This window comes from Papaver somniferum, chromosome 6, assembly GCF_003573695.1.
Source record: "Papaver somniferum cultivar HN1 chromosome 6, ASM357369v1, whole genome shotgun sequence".
NCBI classification, from domain to species: Eukaryota; Viridiplantae; Streptophyta; class Magnoliopsida; order Ranunculales; family Papaveraceae; genus Papaver; species Papaver somniferum.
In genome coordinates, this window is record NC_039363.1 from 62685573 (window position 1) to 62702032 (window position 16460).

The window sequence follows — 16460 nt, forward strand, 5'->3', positions numbered from 1 at the left end:
TGTCAGACGCTAATGAGGATGACGAGAAAAACCTTTTCTTATTGATGAGTTGAAGAGATCTTAAGCCAAAATTCCATGTGAAGGTTTTGTGTTCAGTGCGACATTGATGAACTATTGCAACTGTTGTTGCCATCCATAATTTGCTCCTTAGGTTACGAGTAGAACTGCTTTTATTCATATTTGTTTTCCCTTTTCTTTGGATCTGGTAATGGTTTTTGAAACTTGAAGTGCTTAGAAAGACAGAATTTGGATTCTATAAAATGTGCAGAGAATGAAGATGTAGTATTGGCTCAATGGTTGCAGGGGCCAATAAATAGTTGAAGATAAATTTGCAAAATGAAGGGAGAAGAAGTGTACGTGGCAGTAATTTCTTCAAATGTTTGTGACTCATCCATTAGAGATGTGTCTGTCTGGCTATTTTATTTTGTTTTTGGATTTTATTTTTATTGGAGGAATGTGCATGAAGATCCCAATAAACATGGCTGTATCATTGCTACCAATGGCCATCTTATCTCGTCATCAAAGATTCCCCTTGTAAAATACTACAGAAGTTTTCTTCTCTCTTTTTCTTTTTTTCTGTTCGTATATTATCGAATTTGTGGTATTTGTTTTTGTTTTTTGGTGTATATGTGGAACGATAAGCACATAGCAAGTGTCGTATTCTTTAGTGGATGTGATCACCGATAAACTCTATTTTTCCATCACGTGCTGTTCCAACAGCAGCATGTCATAGATGCAACGCGAGTGCATCTTTAGCTGGTAGACTTGTGGCTTATCATCACCCTGTATCCCGTAAAATTAGATCCGCTTGGAAGTTGGGGTCAATGGGGTGTTGATTCAGATCGAAGGCATCAAACATTTGCAAAACAATATCAATCTCTCTGTTCCCTCCAACGAACACCCACTCCTCAGCTAAGCTCTTCGCATAAGCCAACCCTAAGCCTCACCAATTACACGGGTAAACACACGAGTAGGACTCGCAGTCCCATATTTATCAATGTTGCCATAGACTCACATAGACTCATAAGAATAGTAGTATAAAGTAAATGAAAAAGGAATTAAACAAGAGGTAATACGTTTGTTGATTTAAATAACCGTAGAAAAGAATTTTATTTTTGTTTGAATAGAAATTGAAACATCCCACTATCTACAAGTAGAAAGGGGCATATAACACCCCTGAGAATCAGACATCTTTTTCTTTCTTTCTTTCTGAAATTCTCATCATCAGGTATAAGGTTCATCTTTCTTGATCACATCTTTGTCAACTCAAAACACGTTATTGTCAGCCACTTGAACCCTTTAATTACACATTACACTTCCCCAGCTATGTAATAAACCTAATAACAACAAGAAGAACAAAAGGGGGGAAGGAAGTAGAAATGACACATTCCTCATTATCTCCATGCGCAATAATAAAGAAAATCTTCTCAGCCTAGACCAAAGAGAACATCATCACTTGCGAACAATTTACACCGAATCAGTAGCTTCAACCTGTTGGCGAGCAAGATACCTCTCTCTTCGTTCTTTCTAGAAAAGTTGAATTCAGAGAAGAAAAGTATAAGAAATAACGCAAAAATAAAATCTAAAAAGAAGACCAAACAAGCACATGCCAACCCGCTATTTACCCATTCATCTATGACTAATCCTTCTCCAACAATACGTGGACCAGTTTCTTCTGGTGGTTTCTTCCGTGCCTCAAGTGCAGCCTCGGCCTCAGCTAATTGACGCTTTAGTTTTTCCATTGCCTTCAAAATTCAAAGAACATCAAGTTTGGTTAAGGCACATAAATAAATACCCATAGTGTTGCAGTAGCGTCCAGAAGGTTGTAACTTCTGGCATGTGTGATGCAACTTACAGGGCTAGGGCGATCCACATCTAAGAATACAACTCGTAAGATCTGCTCAACCGCGACTTGATCCTTCTGCTCATCAAACTGTGTCCAGAAAAAGACATGCTATTATGGCTCCTCACGGAAAAGCTAAGGAACTAATATTGAAGAATGCTACCTAGAAAGTAGTAAACAAATAATATCACAACACACACCAGAAAGAGGGCAAGCAATGCCCCTCTCACAGGATAGGTCAGCAACAGCCAGTCAAATGCGTTGACTTAGATGCCAACCAGACAAACCTAAATACTTATCATAAGAACGAAAAACGGAGGAGCACGTAACGGCATAAAACCGCAAGGTACATAACGTGGATATGCGATTGTAGCATAGATTTCTATCTTTAATGGCCCATAATATCCACTTCCCAAACATCCAACTATTACATCAATAGCAACTAAGATGCAGCGCCTACTCCTCGTTTCGCCCCAGAGCAGAAATGAAACACGGCTGCTACCTAATGGATTGGAAGGGTAAAAACTACTTGCATTCAGATACTCAAACTAAGAGCAGAGACAGGACTTCTTGCATGACAAATAAAGATGGAACCTACGATTTACTTACAGGTTAGAAAATAGTATACTCATGGTTGTCACAAAAATTAAAAGAAACAGAACACACAAAAATAAAATGGAAAGCGAGCGTTGAAGCAGAACAACGGCTTTTGCAAATTACAGAAATAGCAGAACTTAGGTCTAACTGTCTAAGGATGAAATTGGTAAAACTGAAAGTGACAGCCCAGGTAAAGAAGTTGCAGTGATACAGTTTACTTTAAAAGTTCCTTTGACTCTACCTTTGTTAAAACCAAAATCTCTAGATCGGTAATAGGAAGTTCCAATCCTGCACGCCAGTGTAGTAAACAGAACATTGATAATTATCTCAGTTCTATTAGTAACGATAATAAAACTTAGTTCAGTAACGATATCAAGGTCCAAAACTGAATGTCGAGAAGATAAAAACCAAGAGACTAACTTAATTTGCATTGAATTGTTTAAGGTAATTCTAGAAGTCTAGAACCAGAAAGAAGACAATTAAGATACTCACACAAGCAGTTCTGGACAAGCAAGCTTCAGTTGTTCTTATTCAAAGTATGTTTAGATTAAACATGTGTTGTTATCGTTCTTGTCTGATTAGACGATATTGTAAAAAATATAATTAAAAGGCTCAAAGAATATGAACCATTTAGGACCACTCTCATGATGAGGATTACACGAGATAAAGCAGGGGAAGCCCGCAAACAACAAACATTGGTTACATTCTCGTAATTAACTTTCCTGAATTAAAAGATTATCAAGTGACCAGTCACCAGGGGTACAAGCTTCAGTTGTGTTTATTTAAAGTTTGTTTAGATTAAAAATGTGGTGTAATGGTTCATGTTTGATTAGACGATTTTGAAATTTACTTATAAATTCTCAAAGAATATGAACCATTTAGGACCACGCTCATGATGAGGACTACACGAGATAAAGCACGGGAAACCCGCTAACAACAAACATTGGTTACATTCTCGTAATTAACTTTCCCGAATTAAAAGATTATCAAGTGACCAGTAGTATAAAAATGTTATCAAATCTAATTCAGTTATTACAATATTATGTTTGACGAACCTAATTATCCGCTGGACATTGGTGCACGCAGGAGTTAGCACAAAACATTCATAAAGAACAAGAAACTCAGCAACAATTTAATATATTCATTCGTACATCATAAATTATGATTATAATCAGAAGTGAACAGCAATGTAAGTGGATTGTATAACTCACCAGCTCAGGCACATAGTCTATTCCCTCAGTCACCTTCAAACTCATTATCTTAAATTTGACCCTGCTCTTTTGATCAACTGGTTTCTCATTGTTCTCTGGGTGCTCCACAAACTTGAACACTAAATATCAAATAGAAAAGTAAATAAAAATGGAAACTGGAACCACTACTTACTATCTTTAGGATTACAGAAAAGTCAATGATCCAAAGTTAAGAATTAAATACCAGTTGCAATAATACTTTCACCAGGAGCAAGAACTCCACCTGGTGGACGCATAAAACAACTCTTGGGCGCAGTTGTTTGAAACTAGAGTCAACCAAGTCAATTCCAAACATTGGTTAGTTAAATTCTTTATCCAACACTGTTTCAAAAAAACAAAACAAAAAAAAACAAAAACTAACAACCAAAAATATCATGTTTTGGACAAAATTAGACAACCTTTCAACTAATTCTTGACAAAATTCTCTTTATCCTACCTTGAAAGCTACATGGGATTTGCAGGTGTTTTTAATTTTTATAGCACTTCTTACTTGTTTACCAGGTTCATCTACATCAAAAGACAAGAAACTTATAATCAGGTAAAGAAGAAATTAACCCTAACCAAATACAAGATTAATTAGAGGCAAACTTCAAAAACAATGTCGGAGAAATGAATGACATAAAAAAAAAAAAAACACCCAAATCAAGAAAGCCAATGCTTACATGGGAAATAGAGTTTGGTTGCTGGATCTAGCCTCAATCTACGGCGAGTAGGAATTAAAGATCTTGCAACAGAAATTACTGTATTTGATGATTGAGTATTTGATGATCCTTCAACAACATGTTGTTGTTGATTATGATTATAGTTATGATGATGATGATGTTGTGGTTGTTGTGAAGTAGAGGAAGAAGAAGTTGATGAAGAAGTTACATTACTGTTATTATTTCCTCCTGATTGCCAAAATGGCATCTTACATAAACTCCATACTTTCCCATTACTTGATTTCTCATCGGCAATAGCCATTTCTTACTCAAAATCAGAATACAAAGTGAAGAAGATTTTCAAGGTTTCACTCTCATGAGATCAGTTTTTTCTTCCAAAATCCTTTTTGTTGGATTGGTGAGATGGCGGTGGCAAGGGGGAGAGGGAAGAGAGAAAAATGAAGAAAGAAAGAGAAAGTGGTGGGGAGAGTGGGATGGTTAATGAGACAGGTCGGATCTTAAAGATGAAATTCACTGTACTTAATTAGGTCTAGTTCATGTCCGCTCCGCTGCTCAGTTGTGTTGTGTGCTTACTCTCCAATTTCTCACTTTTTCAGAATGCTCTTTAACTTTTCTTTCTCTTTAACACCAACTGGTAACTAGTACTAATCATAATCATCATTCATCAATGTGTTTAACTAAAATGGGTGTATTGGATTGGGATTTATTTGGATATTTAACAATCCTAAAAACTCTTAGATATTCAATTAGGATATGTAAGGAATCATTAAATATCCATGATATTCAATAAGGATTGTTCTAGATTCCACAAATATTCTAGGTATTTAATTTATTTAAGATTTTTTAGGATGGTTAAGGAAGAAGATATATATGGATTCTTATGGTAGGCAAAATATGTATGTTATTATCTCGTATCAATCTTAACCCAAACCACAAGAGTTTCAAGGATTCTTATGGACAATCTTTTTTTTTATCACAACATGCTATGTTTTTCCACCACCACCACACACCACCAACCAACACCAGACAACCACACGACACACACCAACCATCACCGCCACCACCACACTGCCCACCACCATCTCCACCCACCACCTCAACTTTTGGATATTTTTTTTTAAGAGAATCATGATGACCTTGATTTTTTCAAATAAACTTACTAATTGATAATATACTTCGGTTTTTAAAAATCTAACTACTCTCAAGGCAATCCATTATAATCCAGAATCATATATCTATAAGAATCTTAAAGATTTTTTAAGAAACATTATAAATCCACTAGATTCTGATAAAACTAGTATCTAATTTTATCTAGATAAATCATGATCCAATACATGCCTGTAAGTTATTAATAAGATTTTGCTGTCACAAACTAAAGCTTTGTGATAACCTTTTGATTCATTTTGACTTCCACAAACGTGAGTCATTATAACCCACTATGTAATATGGGGACAATGGGTGCTAACATATTCGTTTTGGGTTTTTCAGGCGCATGAAAAAACGTCAAAGAGAGTTAACTATTTTTACTAAATCTAAGTTTATTAATACCTTCCTAAAAATTTAAGCCTCCTATTATTCGGTTTCTTAATTAATGTAAAATGTTATTCTGGTTAAAATAATATTTCGATCAACCAAATATTCCCTCTAAATGATTCAAAAAAAATTATATCCGCTCACTATAAAATAAATATTATGATGTGATTCCAAAAGAGGAGTAAATATTTTCCACTAACATAAAATATATATTCTGGAACATAAGAAAACTCTAAATCATTGTTTAATGTAGATCGCAGGGAGCATGTAATTTCATTATTTAGAGGATTTAACTAATTTCAGGGTTAGTCCTCGAGTGATTTCTGGCGAGTTGAGTGTATTTTAAATCTCAGGAATTTTGAGAGATTTTGAGAGAGTGTAGGGAGTTTGAGAGAGTTTGGTGTTTTTGAGTTCAGGAAGTTTGGGGGAGTGTAGGGAGTTTGAGAGAGTTTATTAGAGGGAGTTTGGGGGAGTTTGAGAGAGTTCACTCCTAACTCATTCTCTTTTAAGAAACAATAAACCCTCATTTGCAAATAACATTGATCTTTAATCAAAAGAAAAAAAATAAATGAAAATGATCATATCTCTGTATCAATAGTATGTTATTTTGTGCAACGAGATAATTTTTTTCCCTTCAATTTAACGGTCTCCATACAATTCTAACTCCCTTTGTTTACGAACATTTTTCCACATTTTCTTGTTGAAGTTTTTACTAACTGTCCACTGAGAGCGGCCAAATGTGTCACGTATTGTGATGGAATTAAAATTTGGTTCAAAATCTTTTCTCCGAGCTATAGCATTTATTGAATCTTATTTATTTCTAAAATTAGGGTTCTTATTTGGGGTGGTTAAGGGAGTAGTGGTTGGTTATAGGTGGTGATGGTAGTGGTGAGAAAATAGTTTTGACGGTGGTTGCAGAAGTGGTAATGTAATTCAACTCGGGCAAGCGCTAATTGTGAAGACTTCTACATTTTTTTTGCTGGTGCATCTTACGGGATATGTAGATCTAAACAAATCTATATATCCACACGTTTTCATGGACTCTAGATCACTATCCTAATATTTTCCTAGAAATGTTTCACCGTATCATAATGGCCATCATCTGACAATCATTTCATCATGTTGGGAACAACATTTTTGTTGGTGAGATTTGAGAAATCCGTATGATTTGAAAAGAAAGATTTTGAACCAAATTTGGTTGTGAGACCAAAATACACTAAAATCTCTACTCTTTTGAGAGATTTGTTGTGAGACCAAAATACACTAAAAACTCCTTCGAACTCCCCAAAGCAACCAACTCCCTAGTATTGTAGGGTTTTATGACTAACAGGGAGTTCAAGAGCTTTTTTTAAACTCTCCAGCGACTAACAGGTGTTTTCTAGGGAGTTTAGGAGACTCCTCTAAACTCCCCCACGACTAACGGGGATTTGGAGAGACTCCCTCAAACTCCCTCAGGACTAACAGGAGAAAACCCAAATACATTAAAATCTCTCGAACTCTCCCACGACTAACCCCCTGTAAAATAATTTAATCTCGTACATATCGTGTTGTTTGTGTTTATATATTGGGTGATGTATGGTATTCTTGATCCACGTTAACCCCTGATTATTAATTAGTCTACAACATAGGATGTTTATATCTTGGGGAGGCTGCATGAGCTACTCATTTTTGTAGGCGATGGTTGGAATTAGTTGGTTTTTCTTTTTCTTATATTTCTTGAATGCTGGAATTAGTTGGTTGTTAGGGCTTTGCTCTTCTTTAACAAGGATATTAATAGTAGAAATGCAGAATTATCCATTGATTATAATTTTCAATTGAAAGTGGGAACTACCGTAAATCTAGACTGGTTTCACTAGTGTCAGTAAATCTTTATTTTTTTTCTTCTATATTTGTAATTGTTATACCTAGGTCACCACAACACCCACTTGGATCAACCATTTTTATCTAATCCGTATAAATAGATAGATTATAGATTAATAACTCCAAAGTCCAAACGGTTGATTAAAGAGAATGTAAAACTTAGAAAATGGTTAGTTTAAATTAAACTATTTCTCTCGATTTCACTTAGGGCTGCACATGGGCGGGTATGGGCGGGTATAAGCTTAAACCAACCTCGCACCCACATACTGCGGGTTTTTTTTTTCATAACCAACCCCGCACCCACAAACAGCGGGCGGGTTTTGTTACCCGCCCGTTACGGGTTGGGCGGGTATGGGTTTAAACGGGTTTAAACCCGCTTTATATTCAAGTATTTAGAGTAACTTCTATTCTCCTTGATTAAGTGAGAAAAAAAAACCAAAACCCCCAAAATATTCATATCTAGGAAGTTCACAGATGAAGATTAAGTGTTGAATCTGTTGATTTTTCGATTGTTGTCAATTTCTGGTGAAGATTCGAAGTTGTTGTTGTCGATTTCTGGTGAAGATTTCTGGTAATTGTCGTTCGTAGGTGAAGAAGAAGAACTGAGGAGGAAGAAGAGGAGAGGCCGAACAGAGAGAAAAGTGTAGAAAGTGAATGAGGGTTATCAGTTATCTTATCTACTAGTATTAGGGTTTCATAATGGACGACTAGGATTAGTTTTATCTAATGGTATATAATCTGCGGGTTTTTTGGGCGGGTATGGGCGGGTATTAGCTTAAACCAACCTCGCACCCACAGACAGCGGGTTTTTTTTCTTCATAACCAACCCCGCACCCACAACGGGCGGGTATGGATTAAAAACCCACGGACTTAGCGGGTACGGGTGGGTTTGGGTATCGTGGGCGGGTCTTGTGCAGCCCTAATTTCACTAAACAATTATAGTGTAAAAATCCAAAGCCAGTAAACGATTGAGAAACTTGTCCAACTCGACAACAGCGGTGGAAATAAATCACGTCGTTGAACGCTCATCATTGTTGAGCGTTGAACGGTCATCTGTTGAACGCTTAATCAATACTTTGTAGTAATACACAAATGGTAATGGTGTTGTGGAGTCGTAGTAGTTGGTAGTAGATACAACATTCAATAATCCAAGTTACAGTACAATTTATTAGGAGTCCAATCAGACCTCATATCGTCCTAGATGATCAGCAGAGTGATCATCCGTTGGTTTCTTAAATCTTAAATTAACAAAACAGTTGGATGCCATAATTGATTAGGTAAAATAGATATGGGATCTTAATAATAGACATGGAAAATAATTAAATTCTTTAAAATGCAAAGGGAAGGTACAAAGGAAATAATTTGGTTGGGGTCATCATCTCGTGCTGCATACAACGGTTGGAACTTGGAGCTTTACTTTATCCTTGTTTAATAGGCAATACAGACTGGTGCTGTAGGATGGAATCAATTCACATAAATACTTTTTGGGCTTTTTAATAAAGTGGCCATGTTTTTGTAATTTATTTCACAAAATGGCCGTTTTTTTGAATGTTTATATAAAGTGGCCGAGATTGACCTTTTCCATCCGTTTTTTTCAAAAAACTGTTAACAGTCGTTAAATACACGCGTGTCAGTTAAACTCCTTAGTAAAAGACAGTTTAACCCTCGGTGAGTCAGTCTGGATTGGTGAGTCAACTCGCCTGAGCCATATTCAAGCCATTATACTCTTCACCCGTGCACAGTCCTAGCATACATCTAAGTCATTTTTGTAGCTTCTCTGCAGCACAACAACACATTGTTTTGTTATCTTGGACCTGCAACCCATTGCAATTTCATTTCAGCTACACCGACACCTATAAGCTCCACTAAAACCACACCAACCTTCAATAGCACCACAAACTCATATACTACAATTCCAACACCACCAGAACTACTTGATTTCTCTTCAGCCAAGACTCATTCAAACAAAGCCATCCTCTTACTCTCCTTCTCATCTTAACTGACATCGAACCTAGTTATAACACTAATGTCATCTCAGTTTCATCTTCCTGTAAGCAACAAGAGAAACAAATCAAACCCATTAATCCTTGCATTTTGTTGAACTTAGAACCCCTGCAACAACTTCATGATCACAACATGAGCCAACAGATGCAACCACTTCTCATTTTCTCCCTGTAACAACCACCAATTGCAACTGCACCTGCAATTTCATTTCAGCAGCAACATCATCTTCTTAGCCAATCAACCACAACAACTCTTCTTCCTTTCTAAAAAACAACAACACCACATGAGTTATCATCTCAGATCAAAACTACTCACAACTTGAGCTCAACTCAAGCAACTTTTCATAACCTGGTTATTGCTTGGTTAACAACTATCCATTTTACATCCTTGCCAGTGACTACCAACACCTGCTCATCATAAACTAAAGCAGCAGAACATCAAAATATCTTAATACTTGTCAATTTGAATTCAAGAACAAACCCATTGCTTCAAATCTGTCACAGATACTCAACAACTACTTGAACTGCACTTCAAACCCTGATTTTTGTCAATCTCCCCAATTTCTTTCATGTCTTATATATATTCCATTTCACATCATCTCGACAAACCCTAACTTCCTAGTTCATCAAAAACCCATGGAAATCAACATTCACAGCTTCTTCTTATCTTCGAACACGATCCTGCATTTTTCTCTTCTTGATTTCTCTTCAGCCAAGACTCATTCTTCCTCTTTGTTCTTCTCTACATCGATGATTCAATCACAACTGCAAATTAAGTCAATTGATTAAACAAAAAAAAAAAGAAAAGGAAAGAGCCCCAAACCCTAGAATTCAAACAATCGAAATCAATTGATTTCACCATCCAAACATGTGTTTTCATTAAAGACTAAGTTAATTAACGTGTGGGTTCTAAAATTCTTACCTGGATTTTGATTTCTTCATCCCCGATTTCAACTTCATCTTCGATTTGTACTTCAGCTTCGCTGCTGCATCCAGCAAAACCCTAAAAACTTTAAAATTGTCAAATATCACTAATAAACCATTCTTCTTCTTCTTCACTAATAACCACATCTTCGGTATTGACTGCTTGTGAGATCACTTCTATTTTCATCAATCATCCGAGTTCGATGAGAAGAATTGAGATACAGAGAGAGACAAACATAAACAAGAAGAAATGAATGAAAAAAAGAATCGATAACATAAGGGTGAGGATGTAGTGGTAATTTTAAGCCCCATGATTGACTAAGTCAGCTTGGTGGACCATTTTGGTGGGACCAGGTGTTATATCTAACAGAAAGGCCACTTTATAAAAGATTTAAATTTTTTGGCCGGTTTATTAAATATATGGTAGGAAGCTGGACACTTTGTTAAATTGCCCATACTTTTTTAGGTTATGTTTGGTTTCTTTGAGGAACATCAATACAGTGATACACTATGCCAAATGTTTTGCCATTATACGACAAGGAAATGTTCCTCAACTCAACTATCAAATTGAGCAACGTAGGCTTAAAAAAGAAAAGCAAGGTAAAAGTAAATCTCCTAATGAGAGAGACATGTCAATACATATATAAGAAACCCCAACCCAGGGGTTATGAGCTACAAATCTGCAACTGGCCTACAAAACGTAGGGTTGATGATTCTCGACTGGGTTCCATAGGCATGTTGATCTTTTTGTTTTCCACTGTTTTCTTAAAAGAGGGATGATACCTTTTTAGAGCATCCACAGTGGGCGAGGAAGACTAAAAATTTGGGTTGATTTTCTAACGCAGCGGGACGGAGTAAAGATCAAAACCCACCCACGATCAAAACCCAGACCATATTTAGTCGCGACCAAATCCCAAATCCTAATATAGTCGGGCGTAAATTTAAAATCCGTTTGTTGTCAGGCGTAAACTTAAATTGCGTTTGTTAACGGGCGTAAACCAAATTTACGTATGTTGGTGGGGCGGAATTTAAATTTACGTTTGTTGCGGGCGTAACATAAATTTACGCCTGATGAGACGGACAGCAGAATTCCGCGCGTTGCCAGGCGGACACCAAAATTCCGCCTCTCTGGGGCGGACACCAAAATTCCGCCTCTCTGGGGCGGACACCAAAATTCCGTCCCTCTCAAACGGACTTTTTTTTTACGCCCAGTAACTGTTATCAGAAAAATTATGAAACATGAAATGAAAATTTTCGAACGTTAGAATGATAAATTTTTCGAACGTTGGCGTTGGAGATTGCGTAGCAGATTTTTGACCGTTGGTAAGATATTTATCTTTTTCGAACGTTTGAAATTGAATGTTAATAACGGGTTTATTTTATACCTATATATACCAGATGAATTCCTTTAACATTTTCATATCATTCGTTGTATTCGGCAAGAAAAAAATAGTATCAGGAAGAAAAAATAGTTTTCCATATTTCAAATCATTTTGAAAATTTTCATCGAATCGTTTTTAATGGCACCACGACGAATAGCAAGAGGTCCAAATTTTACGACAATCGAAGATGTCACGATGTGTAAAATTCATTTATCAATATCTCAAGATCCCGGTGTTGGAGCCGATCAATCAGAGATTGCGTTGTGGACTCGTATCAAGGATGATATTGAAGCTCATTTACCGGATAAACCAGAGCGGTCTTGGAGTTCCTGGCAAAAACGATTTCAGGGAATAAGTAAAGAAGTTGCGTTGTTTTCGGCAAAACAGGCGGAAGTGGAAGGTGAATATCATACGGGATGGGGTCCGGAAATGACCGTGAGTATTCTCTCTGTTTTGAAACAATTATTTTCTAATATTGAGATGCCCATGAACCTAATTGTTTTTAAAAACATTAACAGCTCGAAGAAGTAAACAAACGGTTTAAGGAATGCAATCATGAAAGAAAATTTAGGCACGAAGAGTGCTACCCAATTGTCATAGAAAATATAAAATATAATCGTCGATCGACTTTTGTTTTTGATACGACGCACGATTTGGATAGTAGCGTGAATACCGAGGAAGATGGCACTCAAGTCGAGTCCGGTAACGACACAGATAAAGGAGACATAGAGAATACATACCTTCGTCAGATGGGAAAAAAAGCAGCTAAACGACTGAAGAAAACCGGGCGAGAGAAATCCAACCGCCAAGAGGAATTGATGGGAATAATTATTACACAGCAAGAAAATTTCAATTCTCAATACCGGGAACAATCAAGATTCAAGATGGAACAAAAAGCGGCCGAGTTTGCACAAAAACAAGCTGAGCATGCGGCTAAAATAGCCAAGGAGGCCGCAGACGATGAATTTCGCATCATGATGATGGATCTTTCCAAATTGGATCATGTACAAAAGGAATACTTCGAACTTCGAAAGGCTTTAATAGTACGGGACAAAAGGAGCCAATTATAATCGTCAAAACGGGATAGTTCGAACCTTAAGTATTAAGTCTAATAATAAGTGATAATAGTTTTAGTAGTTTATTTATGTTTTAATATGTATTAATTTTGTCATTAGTCGTATTATTATGTAATATTTGGGATTTAATTTTATCTTCATTTAATTTAATCAACTTTAACTTATTTTGTAACATCTTACTTTAATTTACCAAGTGATGAGTATATGAAATAGAGTTAATACATTTCAATAAAATTATTCGTTAAAATAAAATCACATAATTTTTTCATATGGGAAACAACATTTAATTCCAATATTTTGTCCTCGTCTCCAACCTTTTAATTCCCATATTCTGCCCATATATGTTCGATTAAGTCATCGCGCAAGCGAATATGCCTATCTTTGCTGCGCATATGACGTCGGCGTTGCTCAGCTCTAATTTGGGAAAACTCCTCACTGTTGCCTCTTAATATATTAACCGGTGTCGGGTTGCTACGATGATCATAAACATGTGGCCATTCACCGGGTAGACGCTCATCCTCGACTATCATATTATGTAAGATAATACACGTTTTCATGATATAGGCAAGCACATCTGGATTCCACATTCTAGCAGGTTGTTTGATGATTCCAAACTGTTGTTGAAGTACACCAAATCCCCGCTCTACGTCTTTTCTTGCACCCTCTTGCATCGCTGAAAATATCTCTTTTTTCCTACCAAGCGGATGTTTAAACGCCATAATAATAGTAGCAATTTCTGGATATATTCCATCACCTAGATAATACGGCATTTCATAAGAATGACCGTTTACCACATAGTTCACCGGTGGTGCTTTTCCCGTGACCAGACTTCGAAAAACATATGAACGGTTCATCACATTAATATCGTTGTTAGAGCCTGGCATACCAAAAAATGCATGCCAAAACCATAGATCATACGACACCACCGCCTCCAACACGATACTTTCGCTCCCTTTATACGCGGTGTAAGCCCCTGATTCGGCAGATGGACATTTATCCCATTTCCAATGCATGCAATCTAGGCTACCTGGAAATCCCTGGAAATCCTCTATCTTTGTTTTGGTTGAGCAACAACTCAACATCACCAGCCGTAGGTTCACGCAAATATTCTTTCCCATACACATTGACAATCGACTTGCAGAACCTCCGAGTTGCTTCCAACACCGTGGTTTCACCTATGCGTAAGTACTCGTCTATTGCATCTGCCGCACATCCATAAGCTAACATTCGCACCGCTGCAGTTACTTTTTGATGAGGGTTTAATCCTAAAACTCCACACGCATCGGGCCTTTGCACAAAATATCTGTCTTCGGCTGTAACACCTTCCACTATTCTGTTAAACAATTGTCGACGCATCCTGAATCTTCTGCGGAAAAAATTAGGTGGCTGGTTTGGATACGGAGAAAAATAGTCGTTCCACAGAAGTTCAGCACCAGTCTCACGATCTCTTGGTATTTTGATACGAGTTTGAGGCCATTTAGAATTGGTAACAAGGACTCCCATACTAACGGCCATGTTATTTTGCATAATTGCTATTGAATCATCATCCGAGGAATAAAAACTACTATTAGAAGAAGAAGAAGAAGATGAAACAGAAGAACAATAGTGAGCGGTATTCTCATATGCTTCCATATTCTATCTGAATCAGAATAAGTGTGTGATTGTAAAAAGAGGTGTGTTGGTATTTATAGAGTGAGTGAGGGAGATCACATGCTTCCATTTTCCATCAGGATTAATAAATAAAATAAGATAAAGTCAAATTGTAATTGAGTTTGATACCCACGACGCGCCTCTTGTTCCCTGTGTGATATCCGGAAAAATCTTCTCACGGACATAGTCAAATTGGTATAGGCTCGAATCATACGGAACTACATAACCATCACCGATACTCAGTCCAGTTAACATGACCCAATCTAATGGCGTGAACCCCATCTCACCAAATGGAAAATGGAACGTGTTGGTTGTATCCCAAAACCTCTCAACAATATAATCAACAAAGGCATGTTGGGTAGCGCTACACTCTATGTTCAACAATTTTTCCCACCCCGCTTTTTCAATCAAATATTTAACTCTAGGACAATGTATTGAAATAAATTTATAATAATGAATTACCGATGCCAGACATCCACGATGTTTAAACTTAAATGTTGGTGCGTCTGAAAATGTAATGTCTTCAGTAGCGTGCGGCTTATCATCTTCCACTATAGGAAACCTCCCTAACCCGGGAACATCGACCTCCTCAATTTGACCGGTAGAGATTAAGTTGTAATCAGCTTCGGTAGATTTTTGTCTCTTGTTGGTCTTTTGGCGACCACTAAACCTCGATATAAACTTGTTCATTCTACGCACAAACATGTTAAATACAATTTCATAATTAAAAGACCAATCCACGAACCATAATAGACATAAATTTAACCGAACAAAATTTCAACATCATAAAATTCCATAAACATAAATTTAACCAAAAAATAATTATCCAATTAACTATATTTATAACTATTTATAATTAACAAAAAATTCAATTAAATTACGAAACTAAATTAACAAAAAGATAAATTAAATTAAATCACGTAACTAAATTAACAAAAAATAATTATCCAATTAACTATATTTATAACTATTTATAATTAACAAAAAAATAAATTAAATTACGAAATTAAATTAACAAAAAAATATATTAAATTAAATCATGTAACTAAATTAACAAAAAATAATTATCCAATTATTAATATTTATAACTATTAAATAAAACAAAAAATTAAATTAAATTACGAAACAGTAACAAAAGTAATAACATTAACATTAACATACTATTGGATTAAGATGTGATTAACCCAATTTTAATAAGATTTGATTAACCCAATATGAATATCCAATTAGTAATAAAGTCTGATTCAATTTTCAACGTAAAAACCCTAAATAAATTCGAACAAAAAATACAATACATGATATTATTATTACACAAATTGAATAAAGAAAGTAGAAAATACATACCTTATAATGGAGTTTTTAGGGTTTTTGTGCGGTTGGTAGATGGGAATGGAGAAGAAGAATATGAACTGAAGAGGGGCGGTGAAGAGAAGAAGAATATGAACTGTGGAAGAATATGAACTGAGAAGAAGAAGGCTCGTGTAGAAGAGATGGGTTGTGGTTGGGAAGGAGAGGCGGTATTTGTGGAAGGGGCGGTTGCTTAAGAGTACGCCCGATTTCATCAGACGGACAGGAAGAGTACGCCCTAATGAAAACCTAATGGGCGGAAATTTTGGATACGCCCGTCTCAGGCGTAAAAATATTTTACGCATGACAAATTCATCAGGCGGACAGCAGATG

The 16460-nt window shown here is 36.3% G+C and overlaps 1 protein-coding gene across 1 annotated transcript; it reads right to left on the minus strand.

Moving 5' to 3' along the window:
* Positions 1-1058: 1058 nt before the first annotated feature.
* LOC113287762 (vesicle-associated protein 4-1-like) lies at positions 1059-5049 on the minus strand. The gene is made up of 7 exons (XM_026536597.1): positions 4353-5049; positions 4127-4197; positions 3875-3956; positions 3652-3770; positions 1856-1933; positions 1626-1745; positions 1059-1527 (listed from the first exon to the last, which is right to left on the minus strand). The coding sequence occupies exons 1-7, from the start codon at positions 4651-4653 to the stop codon at positions 1468-1470; spliced, it is 831 nt and encodes a 276-aa protein (XP_026392382.1). The 5' UTR covers positions 4654-5049; the 3' UTR covers positions 1059-1467.
* Between the last annotated feature and the right edge of the window lie 11411 nt (positions 5050-16460).

Coding starts and splice junctions, on each gene's coding strand:
- LOC113287762 (XM_026536597.1), bottom strand. CDS start 4,653: ATGGCTATTGCCGATGAGAAATCAAGTAATGGGAAAGTATGGAGTTTA. Junction 3,771..3,874: donor TGAAAGTATTATTGCAACTG/GTATTTAATTCT, acceptor TTTGATATTTAG/TGTTCAAGTTTGTGGAGCAC. Junction 1,934..3,651: donor TAGACTATGTGCCTGAGCTG/GTGAGTTATACA, acceptor TTCTGGACACAG/TTTGATGAGCAGAAGGATCA.